General features: G+C 41.6%; 1 protein-coding gene across 2 annotated transcripts in view; it reads left to right on the forward strand.

The window, feature by feature from the left end:
- The window catches only part of LOC139782555 (lachesin), an 86,457-nt gene that overhangs the window by 39,264 nt on the left and 34,492 nt on the right, over positions 1–12,701 (forward strand). For both annotated transcript variants that reach the window (XM_071721573.1, XM_071721572.1), the window contains exons 3-5: positions 5,978–6,163; positions 6,496–6,685; positions 7,239–7,367. In XM_071721573.1, coding sequence (XP_071577674.1) covers positions 5,978–6,163; positions 6,496–6,685; positions 7,239–7,367 — 505 coding nt within the window. The remainder of the gene's footprint in view (positions 1–5,977; positions 6,164–6,495; positions 6,686–7,238; positions 7,368–12,701) is intronic.

The following is a 12,701-nucleotide window of genomic DNA, read 5'->3' on the forward strand; positions in this document are numbered from 1 at the left end:
GCTTCGATGCTTAATCGCACCCGCTGGAAAATCGAGGTAGTTCGACGATCACCCCCAGGCAACAGCATCTACCTTTGTTTTGAACGAGAGTTAATGAATGCAAAAGTGGATCGTAAAAGGTAGTTAAAATATTTATAGACAACAATTTTACACAGCTTACGAACTGGTATCTCGTAATTATGTCTTTAATAATACGATAATTTTGTTTAATAGTAATTTTAAAGATGCGTGATTTAGCCTACTACTTCTTTCAATACACAATACTTTGTATAAAAAAGAATTCTGGATTCTGTTGCCTCGGTAGATAATAGCATACCTGGAAATCTGGAGACGAGAAGTTTCAAAGAATATTTCAAAACAGGAATGATGGGCATGAAACAATGACAGATTATGAAATCAATAATTACAAACGTTAGGCATATTAATTTCCAACTTTAAGCACATTCGTGCCAAATAAACACAAGTGTTATCTTACATGATCTCAAGATTATTCCTATTTCTACTTACTATTGTCTCGAAGATACTCTGTACTTCTATCAAATTTTGTACATTTTATCGTTACGCCTAACGGAATATTATAGACGTATTATATCGATTCTGGTTGCACAAGAGCGTCAATTTGCGAATATCTCGAAAGAATACGAAATATTATTCTAACAAAAATTATGGGATATGATATAATTTCCATCCAAACGTCTTGTTATTTTATATCACGATCTTCTATCCGACGTAACTCTTTCTCATTCGAGTTCGAGCGGGTTACAATTGTGCGTCATATTGCACCAATTTCCCAAAGTGTCATCATGGTAAATCGTTCCGTGCCCTGCCCCTCCGATACGAAAACATTCAGGTCCACATCGGCTTGTCCACGAATGCACAATTTCTATTTGCACATGTGTCTGTTTACAATGCATAAAACGCACTTGAGGTTTGAATGTTCGTGCGAAATGAAATATGGTGCAAGCTGCATTGGAGAAGGATTGAGATGCACATTGTTCGGACGTGTTATGCGCCCTGAGTAATTGCCGAGTCCGAGGAGCGGGATCGTGCTGGATACGTATTGTTCTTAGCGTGTCACTGAATTCCTGTCTATATGCGAGAGGCATGCCAATGATGCATGAATATATGATAACGGAGAGTATACACGAGGTTGCATGAGCATGTTTTTAACAGTAAGCACTAATAATCTAGACAAATAAACGAGATATGTAACTTAATATTAGAGTTTAGATCGGAGACGATAGGTCGCGTTTTAGCAGCAGCAATCAATTTTAGCGATTCAGTTAGAGACGAAACCTTTCTCTTCTCGTATGAGTTTCGATTGTGTCCAAGTTATGTGTAAATATCTTACGTATCATAGGACGTATTATCAAGTTAACAAAGTTAAGAGTAGGAAAAGTAAGTCGAGAATAACAAGCGTAACCAAAGGTTTCAATATCTGTGCGTTTAAACGAATAATTCTTTGTAAACGTCCCGAACCGATATTTATCGTTAAATATGCAATTTTTTAAATCTTATTTACGTCGATTGCATAACTCCCGAGACGAATGATCTCAAGTCGTATCCCAGACTAAGTGAACGAGTGCAAACAAACGCCAGTGAAGAGTTTGCTTTAACGAGAATGGCGTCACCAGTGCTGATCGAAGCAAGTGGTCTATTCCGCGTTTATTCGCACTCGTTTACTCGGTCTGGATCCAGCTTTCAGCTTATTCGATGCGCTCTTACACGAAGTAACAAAGGAGATTAGCGCGTTTTATTCGTATCACCCGGTACGTCCAGGGAGCGTACGCTAGAACGAGTAATCTCCGTCCGAAACGTGCGTGTCACGTGAATCGGTTAATCGTTCGAATTCCGCGCACGCGGCTACGCGGATGAGTGCGTTTCGCTGTACCGTCAAGCGTGCCGTGCCGTACCGCACTGTGCCGTGCCGTGCCGCGCCGCGACGCTCGACGTTGTGTTCTGCCATAAAATCTAACGTTTAACCCAACCGTTATCGTGTTCTCGGGCGCAACGCACGAATTTCGCGCACATCCGTGGTGAAATAAGCAATGTATAATAAGCAATCACATTTCATGTATGCAGGATGCGCACTAAAATTATTATCGCGCTATTTAACTATGGATTTTTTAGTAAGTTAATTTTTCTTAATCAAAATTTCATTGGAAAGTTTTTCTTTCTTCTGTTTATTCTCTTTTTCATTTTAATTGTACAAATATTGTATAAAGATCAAGTAAATTATGAAAATGAACTTCAGATCGCAGAGCTCGCGTAGTGTTTAAATTCTCGAATCAACCCTTTCAAGATGCTATAAATTATTTGTTTAAAAAAATTTGATTTTTTTCTAGTTATATTATATACTTCAAATTTCAGAAATATTGTTAAAACCCCAAGCATAAAAGAGGAATAAATTCTTTATTGTTAAATTATCTCAAATTAGATAGAAAAATTTTCTTAATTTCTTTTATCATAGATATGAATCTCAACAAATATAATAGAAAAAGAATCGTCTCGAAAGGGTTAAAATCGTCATAGGACGAAAACGGGGAAGAAAAAGGAGAGCGAAAAAAGTCGAATACAAAGATTACAAGATAATACTCTAGCATCTCGAATCCCGACCGTGATGTCAATAAAGGTACGCAGGGCAAGGGGATGGCTGTCCGACCGAGTTGTTCAACAGTGAGCATCGTGATGGGGGGACAAGAAGAGGGAGAATCGCGAAACTTTTAATTAGCGAGTTTATCCATTTATATTACACGCCGCTCTAAAAAAAGGGAACAACCGTACCTTGGCGGTCGAAAGTCGAGAAAATAAGAACTCAGGGACGAGTCGCACTATATAAGTGGGTGACGGCGTTGGAAAGCCACGAATAAAACGCGAAAGATGAGAAGGGATGAAGAGTTAGGTGAGGGGGTTCTGAAGAGGCGCGGAGGAGATGGCGGGAAATAAACGAGGTGTGGTAGACTGGACCGAGGCTCCCGATCCCACAATGCGCCACAATGGAGCGCCGACGATGGTTTTGCATATGAAAGAGGGCCGAGAATGGAGGGAACGTGGAGCCAAAGGCCGGGGGAAGGGGTAGTAGGTGTACGTAACGCGATATTATATCGGACTAGGGAGGTTAACCCACCCCTCTCCTTCTCACCATCGCTCTCTCATCCCCGAATCTCTTTACGTCTATCTATCCGTCTGTTCCGTTACCACCATGGGTTCCTTCGCGGTTTCTCCTCCTTAAAGGACCACGAAGACCGGAGGACCGGAGGAGGAGGAGGAGAGGAAAATCGTAAGCCGACAGTACCCAGGGAGGAAGCTGCATTAGATAAAGAGGACGTTTTTGCATTAAGATAGAGGCTCGTTTCCATACAAGGCACGGCATGCCCTTTAAGATCTCGGTCGTCCTCCCATCTTCTTCCCTACTTTAAATCCTCTGCTTCCTTCATTGTACTGCAAATTCGTGACTCACTCCTGCTTCAAGAAAACATGTGCGCGATGCCGCGTGTCCCAAAGAGGGAAAGGGAAAATGACGGTTTTCGTCTTGCCGTACAGGATTTCCCTTTTTGGGGGCGCAGCAGAATCGCGAGGTCGCTCGGTTTTCGAGTTTCAGCTTTCGGATGCGAAGCGACATATTGTGCACGCCATCGAGTTGCCGTCCTAGTTGCTCGCACGATATTATCCGACTCACGTTGCTATGGATACGTTCTTTCACTTCCAAGAGCGATTTTCATATCGCATATTCACGAGAAATCTGTTACAGAGTTTTGCGAAGTAAGAGCTCCATGAAAAAAATCATTTGTCTATCAGCTTTATTTCATAATTATTGAGAGATAATTTTTGTTCAATTTCATGTTTCATTATGTTATATTGATATTTCCTAGCTTATCCTACAGACATCAAATATAATACAAACTTTATGAATTTTATAAATTTCATAAATGTAATTTTTCACCCTTTATGTTTTATTCATTCTTAAAGCATATTTTTGACTTTTTAATTTCGAGGAGCTCTTGAAACACACGTACATTGTTCCGTACGCGAGAATATTTTTAGCCTTTCTCTTTTTTCCCCCTTTTTCTTTCTTCTCGGTCCACAACAATTAATCATCAGTGAATGAATTGACGGCAATATGACATAAATGTTTGAGAGTCGCGAGCATCTGTCGGTCGCGGCGACTTTTCCGTCCCCTCCTTTCCGAGAGGGTGCTTTGCCACCTCCCCGGAACGTAGCAGGGCGCATCGAAAGGGAGAATGGGGTCGCGCTTATACTCCGGCATAATATATTATAAGTGGAGGCACTCATAGGGCCGTCACTACCAAACACTCGCACCCTCTCGCATCCCAACCGCCTCCGTAACCGTCCCTCCCCCCCCCCTTCATTCTCCGCTCTCTATACACTCCGCTCGCGGGTTATCGATAAGAACCGCGGAACTCCTTTGTCGGTTGATAGATAGCCTTTCAGAGCGATGCGAGGTCAGATATTCGACATGGTACAGGTTCAATTTCATGCCAATAATATCTGTGCAGAGAGAGAGGCGAGTAGGGCAGAGGGCAGGGGACGGGAGGAGGAGGATGAATATTCGCGATACGCCACGCTGCAGTTTCCTCTTTCAGAATAGCTTCAGCCAGAATGTGGGGCGGAATGACGATTAATACATGTTAACCAGTCGCGATTGCGTTTCTTCGCCCCCTTTCTCCGCCCAGCCTCTCTTCCTCTTTTTTTTTCATTGGTTTTAATCCGTTAAAAAAAAATGGGTTTAATTAATAGCGTATATCAGCGGCTTGGAGCGAACTGCAATAACCGGTGAGAGTTCAATTTAGCGTTGATGATAGCGAAGGATCGCGAGCGAAAGCGCGGTAACCCACATTCGGAATAGTCACGATAGTTACTTCAGAAGTAATATAACTTGCGGGAACATTCACAGGAGCGTGAAGGACTTGTAATAAATTATACCAATACGCGGCGAGATCACACAGGCGAAATATGTGTGTTTGTCCGACGTTTATTTCTATCCTATTTACTATTTTTACATCCAATATGAAGCTCGCTCGAGTTTTTGATGTAAACATAATGTTACATCCTGTGAGAGTAAAAACACCTGAACTTTGCTACTAAACCGTTATCTCTCGCGGCTACCTTTCTTTATTTTTCTGGAAAAGTTACGTTCTATGGGTTATCGTGTTCTTGCTCGCGGAATTCTTCATATTTACACAGTGGCAGACCGTCGCGGCGCGCAACGGTACAGTTTTTCCAGTCGAGGGATGGTGGCGGAAGAGCCGTAGCAGACTTCGCCATAAAGAGAAGATTCTTTCGTAGAATATACCGGCTTTTGATGCCTGCCTTCGAGGCGATGTATACGAATATTTCATTCATTCGCGAATAGAAAGCGTCCCGTGTTTATATCTCTCTTTCTGCGCAAAGTCTCGCAGACGTTATCGTAATCGAGTTCATATTTGAATCGCGACAGAAAGCTTAAGATTGTACTTCCGAATATTTCAGGAGTAACTGACGTAGAAGGGAAAAACCGGGAAAAGCGATAGGAAAGTGCTTTAGGTTAGTAGGAAGTTTCATTCTTCCTCGACATCGCTGTACAGAGCAATTCTCAGAACTTTGCGTAATAATTAACTCTTTCGGTATTTATGTTCGGCATATTAAGGCACATTAAACATCGTTTGTCCTCATTTTTACATAAAGAACCGCTTTCATTTTAGTTGCATCAAAATAAAAAAAAAGAGTTCTAGAAATCTTATTCCAAATCTGATACCGAAAGGATTGATTAAGGTATAAGACTGCGGAAGCTATAAAAAAAAATCTGGCTTAACGAGCACTTTCGTGAAATATCTCTCGAGGTAGACTCCGGTTAGATCAGCGACGGAAAAGGAATCGTTAATTAACGAGTTACGCACGGCGATAAGATTAGGTAGGCTTTGGGAAGGCGGGGAAACGGTTCCGAATCGCTCTCTAAGAAATGGGTTTGTGAGGCCAGGTGGCGTGGATTAAAGCAGACACCAAGGCGATCTTAGCGATTCACGAGCACGTGATCACGAACAACGCTCGTCTGTCGGTGACCCACAGCGACTACAACACGTGGACGTTGAGCATTCGCAGTGCACGCCGGGAAGATCGCGGGATTTATATGTGCCAGGTCAACACGGATCCCATGAAGAGCCAGGTAAAATGTGACTTTGATAAAGATAACTTGTTTAGCGCGAAGGATAATTCCATAATATTACATATGTCTTTTATAAGATTATACCGCAAGTGCCCAAAATGTATAATAATTAATAATTATCACGCAATCGTCGAGCGAATGGAGTATTTCTGTAACGCGAAAATTACTTCAAGTTCATTGATTTATAATTGCGACCTCAGACTCGAAGCTCTCCGCTTTAATCCGCGGTTGGTGGTTTCGTTGTATATTTCCTAACACTCCATATTCTCTTTCCGCGTGCACCGCTGTATACACGTAGACGAGCTATAATTTATCTCCTCCTGCATTCGCAGAGCGCGTTTTTGGAGGTGGTAATACCGCCAGACATCATCTCAGAAGAGACCTCGAACGACATGATGGTTCCCGAGGGAGGTGCCGCGAAGCTGGTGTGCAAAGCGCGCGGTTATCCCAAGCCCGAGATCGTGTGGAAGCGGGAAGACGGCACCGAAATCATTTCACGAACCGGGCCCGGCAAGACAAAAAGTAAGGGCTCCAAGTTTTATTTCGCGCCAGTCAATCTCGCTTTTTTCCCTTGGGGGCGATACAACGGCGTGTTGCGATACCGAACAACTTTCTTCGAAATTGTCGGAGTAATTAAAATTGATCCCACCGGGACAGTCGCCACGATCGGCTAAAGTCAGAATTTAATCATCCGGTACATATTAAATTAATTTAAAAAATTATTCAAGAATCTATTTCGTCTTTAATATGCTATTTTAAATTTGAAAATTTGAATCCGTAATTTAAAAAAAAACCGTTGAAACGTGTACTACTAGCTGACTGATACCTCTTCATTTACGTACTTAAATTAACTGGTCGTATTTAGTATTTCCAAGTACTCTTTGAATCAGAACTGTGGCATCTATGATAAGTCGTATCAGAAATGGATATTAAATTTAATAACGGCGAATTTCCACGTGGACGTTTACGCGCCTGTACGAGTTTAATCTGCTAAGTCGATCGGGTATTAATGTTGCATACTTTGATTACGTGTAACGAGCTAACTTCTGAGACCCTTCGTGTTTGCATATTGCAGTACCCACTGCAGAGGGCGAAGTGCTGACTTTGTCGAAAGTAACGAGGGGCGAGATGGGTGCCTACCTGTGCATCGCCAGCAACGGAGTGCCTCCGTCAGTCAGCAAACGAATGATGCTACATGTGCACTGTAAGTACATATATCTACTATTCTGTTCGGATATTTCCGCCATATGCCACAAAGGACATTTCTCGCAGTCGCGAATTTCGACATTTGTTTTATTAATATTGTTGCGATGTACATTTTAAAATATATCAATAATTTAATTTTATTCATATTGTAACAACTTATATTATAACAATTTTATTTATATTATCATATATTGCAGTATTATTTATTCCGACTATTGTATCAATTTGAAGTCGTTTTCTCGCGGAAACATTCGCACAAATTGCGTCTTATACAATTGTCTCGGTAAAAGACGAATAACGCCAAAGCGAGACCTGCTAAAACTTTCAACAGTTACAATGCTGCTAACAAAAGTGAGAAATAACAGAAGGGCAAGACCGCGCAATTTCTCTCCGTGACCCAGTATAAAGAATACATCAAAATTTATCAAGTAAACATTTCGGACGTTTTGTAACAAATTACAGAGCAAACCGTATAAAAATCTCTCGTGCGATCCGTACAGATTAAAATTTATAAATCCATCTGTCCAACAAGTCACATGTACGTTTCATGGAACCTCAGTGAAACGAGCTTTCAACTAATCTTTAATTAATAATAATTTGCATGATTGGGTAGAATTATCTTACAGAATATTCTATTCATTAAAACGATCAAATATACACGAACGTACGTGAACATTGAATATATCAGATATCTAAAAGTGAAATGATGTTTCTTATGACGTTTTTTATGAAATATTCCAACAGCCATTTTCATTTGTGTGTGTGTGTGTGTGTGTGTGTGTTCAATCTCTTTATCATTAATATATTTATACAATTTAAAATTAGATATTAAAATAAAATGGAAAATCTGTATCCTATTCTAAATTAACAATTATTATTCAAGTTTAACATAAAATAAATAATATGTAAATTTCTGCATACAAAAAGGAAGATTACCTCCAAACTTTTAACTATTTTTAGTCAAGATAACTGAAATTTCGAAATTTGGTAGATTTGTGACATTATTTGAAAGCTCTCATACCAGTAACAAATCGCGCATCAATCAGTGAGAGACGCTCATAAGACGAAAGTAGAACGAGCGTGTTCGCGAGGAAATGCATCAAGATTCGTTTTTTTACTGGTCGTACGTAGCACCACGGTTTCCCGTACATCAGGACGTTTCCTCGAGCAATCGTCCAGAAGGTGTAAAGTCCGCGAACTGCCGGCAGTAGCCTTATCCACGCGAGACACACTTCTCGGTGTAAAACGAGAGAGGCGTCTCGGAGGAAATACAAGGTGCCGCGGCAACGACGAAGAAAAGCGTCGCTTGTACGACGAGATAGCCATTGTCGCATCTCCTTGCATAATTTTACCGTAGCGACGACGGGGAGCGAGACCAAGGAGCCCTCCTTCGTAAAAGCCGGAGATGGAGAATGACGAAGACCGCGGCTGGGAATGGGAGAAGATAGGGAGGGGGGGAGGAAAAAGACCGAAGGTAAAATACTGCTTAAATAACAGGCGCGTAATGGCAACGAGGGCGAAGGAGAGATTTCACAGGGTGAGATGGGGTGTCGGGAAGGGGCGTGGGATAATAAAATTACACTCGGGACGACAGTGCAACACACCGACGTTCATACCCTCCCTCCTTCCCCTTTCGAAGGTTTAGCGAGAAGACGGTGTGCGCAATAAGGTTCTGTTCAAATTGCGCGAAAACGAGGGCGAATGAAGACGCGCGAGGAAACGCGCTATGTCGAAGGAATGTCGTAAACTCAACTCCCCGTAGATTTCATTATGAAATCAGTTTGATTACCCATCTCTTATAATATATTCTTTAATATTTCAAAGAAGGAGATAAAATTATTAAGTAAACAAGTAGCTCATGCAGCTTGTAACAAAACAAAATCTAAGTTTCAAGACTTTTAAGGAATATTTTATCACAATATAAAGACGACGATACGACAATAAAAAGTATGTATAATTGTGTACAAAGCCAGGGCAACGCGCAACAGTTCGCTGTAATATGGCTCTAGCAATCATTATAATTAAGCAAATAAAAACCGAGGACACTTTACACGAGAAATTGGATTCTAAATTTCTTTTTACGCGAGAAATCCGATTTCAAGATAAATTCCCATACATCAAGAGATTGTACACTCGTTAAAAGAGCGTAACAGTAAAAGAGAGGCGAGAAGGAAGGCAAGTCGTAGCCTCGTTGTGGTGGAAGCGTGGTGTGACGATAGCGAGTTAAGCCGCGGTTACGACCGACCCGACCGTGTCTTAGAACCTAGTGGAGGAGAGGTAATTTCTCCGGCGGAAATTGGACGTACCTATGTACGTAGCTACGCTCCACCACGGTTGTACGATATCGCACCTGGCCTCGGGCACCACGATAAGATCGTGCGATAATCGAGTTTCATTGAAATACGGTATAGACGAACCCGCGTCCGCGAGCTATTGCCGCGAAATTCGCGCGACCAGCCGTAGGATATTGTGGATAGCAAAGCGCGGGCTCTCGGTTGATTCGGGGATACGGAAACTGTTCGTGGCAGACGGCCGATTGCTTTAAACGATCGCGTGACGCGAGTACCAAAGTACTGAACTTCCTTTGAAAACGCGGAAGAACGTCCGGAATCGTCGGCGAGCGCCGTTCGCGTGCGATTACGCGATTACTATACTTTGTCGTCGACATACGTGCTAATTGTAAGGCTTGCTATATCAGTGTAGGTACTCGGTGCTTGATATTACTTCATATCTCTCATATCGTCTTGCACCGTTTTATCTATTTTTGGCGCTCTCAATAAAGTTTCGTAAAATTATATTGAAGATCGACGGTTCGTAGAAATATATTAAGTCACTTTACGAGTCGTAAATCTCATTGCTACAGCTATACTGATGTTTAACATCAAGAAAGACTGCGGTAATCGTAAATAGTTAATACAATACTTCCAGACTTTCCCCCCCAAATAAAATTGTACTCGCTACTCACGTTCGCTCGTCATAGGCATCCACGCGACGGCAGAATGAAAGTTCCTTCTTAGTTAAGGACTCGAAAAAGGGAGACCGAGCCCTGATCTAATCATCGCAAGATGTGACAAGCTGAACTTTACTGAGAAACTTTAAACACCCCGCCGTCCGCTCCGGTTTTAACTTAGTCCCAACGTTTTAACTTCTCCGTTACATCTCTCGCGACTTCCTTCCACCCTCGTTTGCAACTTTTCTCCGGAACTCGGACGCGTAATTACGCGTTAGATAAATATGGTTGTACACGGAGAGATGGAGGAGGGGACCACCTCTGAAAAGCGACGCGACTAGCCGCATCGCAATGCGAGAAGTACACGGAACATTCTCGACACGGTCTTAACACTGCTTCTTAACAAAGAACTATTACGCCGGAATAGTATACGTAGCGCAAGCCTCATAGAAAAGGATCGAGCGTTATCTTATTACCGCAGGAATATCGGACGTTGGGTCCTCTGCGCGTCCAAACGAGAGAAAATCTTGTCTCTCGTGGACCGTAGCTTTCCCACCCTCGATGTGTGTATGTGTGTGTGGCTGTTAACGCAGGCTAAGTCGCTATTCGACCTGGAAACACAATAACAGGTCTCCCTATATATAACATTTGTAAGTTGACTTTATATGATACCGCTATTGACCCCCTTTAAGGAAAATTAATATCGTCACGATTACTGTCTCGGGATTACACGTGCTGAGCTGCGTTACAATCAACACCCGAATTGCGAGAGATTTAACTTTGGTGATTTTGTTACTTACTATTCGCAATTATATCTCCTAGTTGCTGTAATTAATCGTTCGTTTAAGTAAATAGCGCTCGGTTTCTCCTTGTGTACTAAAGGTAAACTCTTCGAAGTAATTTTTATAACTCGTTAAAATATTGAATTTGCAAAGAAAAACGGTGTAGTGAATGATAAATTAAGAGATTGCTAGATAATCCAACTTCTTTCGTATTTAATATGCCTATTCTTTTATTCCTGTGTTAAAAAATAACATATTTTATCCTACAAATTTGTAAGCAGGCACTGAAAATGAATATTGCTTTTCAAGTCCAACTTAATTGTTGCAGGAATCGATATGGGAATTATTTATCTAGAGGGCATTTGACGCGATATTGAGAATTGCGCGCTGCGTTAGTGCATTAAATTATTACACAACATTAAATTGTTGCACCACATTAGATTAGAATATGAACGCGACGAATGCAATTTCGCGCCACAGGTCGCATTAAGCGACCTCGAGGCATGCTCGCTGCGCTTAATTAGCGGAGGCAGCGAAAGAAATTAGCTTGTACCGCTTACTTATTTAACGAGCTCGCGATTGTGCTTCGCGTTTGGCTTTCTATTTCAGTTCTTCGGTTCAGATCGATCGGCTGTCCATTTTGCAGCGCAGATATCGCATCTGCGAACTTATTTGATTGATGTTCGACAAGCTTATTTTGGCGTCGCTATATTTATCGGCGATACCGCATCGTGAACTTGCACACGTTACCGTATAATATCCAGTTATGCGGTTACTCTGCATAAACGTGATACAAGATGCCCCATATTCTCGATAATATTTTCCGCTAAAAATACTTCGCAAACAGTCTGTTGATAGATGAATTTATTATATCAACGGACATCTTTAAAAGTATAAATAAAGAAAAAAAGGAAAATTTTCAAGTTTACCTTTTTTTTCAACAAGAATTTAATTTGGCGCTCCAAAGTCAAAAGTCAAAGAAGTTTTATTATTTATTAAAATTTCACTAAAATTTCACTAAAGAAAAGTTCGATTATAAAGCTCAATTAGCAAATTTGTGGCAATAGTTCTAGGACCTATATAGCTTTAAAATATCTCATGAATAAGAAACAGTGTATCACAGAAAATTGTATCAATGTATATTTATGTATGAGAAAGAATGAACGGTTGAATACAATTTTACCACCGCTCGAACGATCAATTTATCAATAAACGGTGGTGTGCAAAATGCCCGGCGACGATTTGCATTCCGTGCAATTGCTTGGCGGCGAAACGTCCGACGCTGAAATGTCGCAGCGTATTTACGTTTCGCCGAGTTCGGCCCGCGGGCTCGTTCACAATTAAGAGTAATGTCGAGCGATCTCGCGCCGTTTGTTATCCGGGCAAACGCGTCACCTATCGTCACGTACCGAGTCAAACGTTATACACGAAGAATTCCCAGCGCGAATATTCATCACTATCGCGCCGTGCGTATGTGAAATCAGTGCCGTGAGCTTTCGGATGGATCGAAAGTTTGCGCGTAAATCCATCGGAAAATCACGCAACGGATTTGCGAGACACGTCCGGCAAATCGGGACAATTAAAACTATCTCTTTCCCTC

The sequence above is a fragment of the Temnothorax nylanderi genome, unplaced genomic scaffold, assembly GCF_030848795.1.
Source record: "Temnothorax nylanderi isolate EJ_2023f unplaced genomic scaffold, tnyl_v1.0 TNYL_tig0424_pilon, whole genome shotgun sequence".
NCBI lineage: Eukaryota > Metazoa > Arthropoda > Insecta > Hymenoptera > Formicidae > Temnothorax > Temnothorax nylanderi.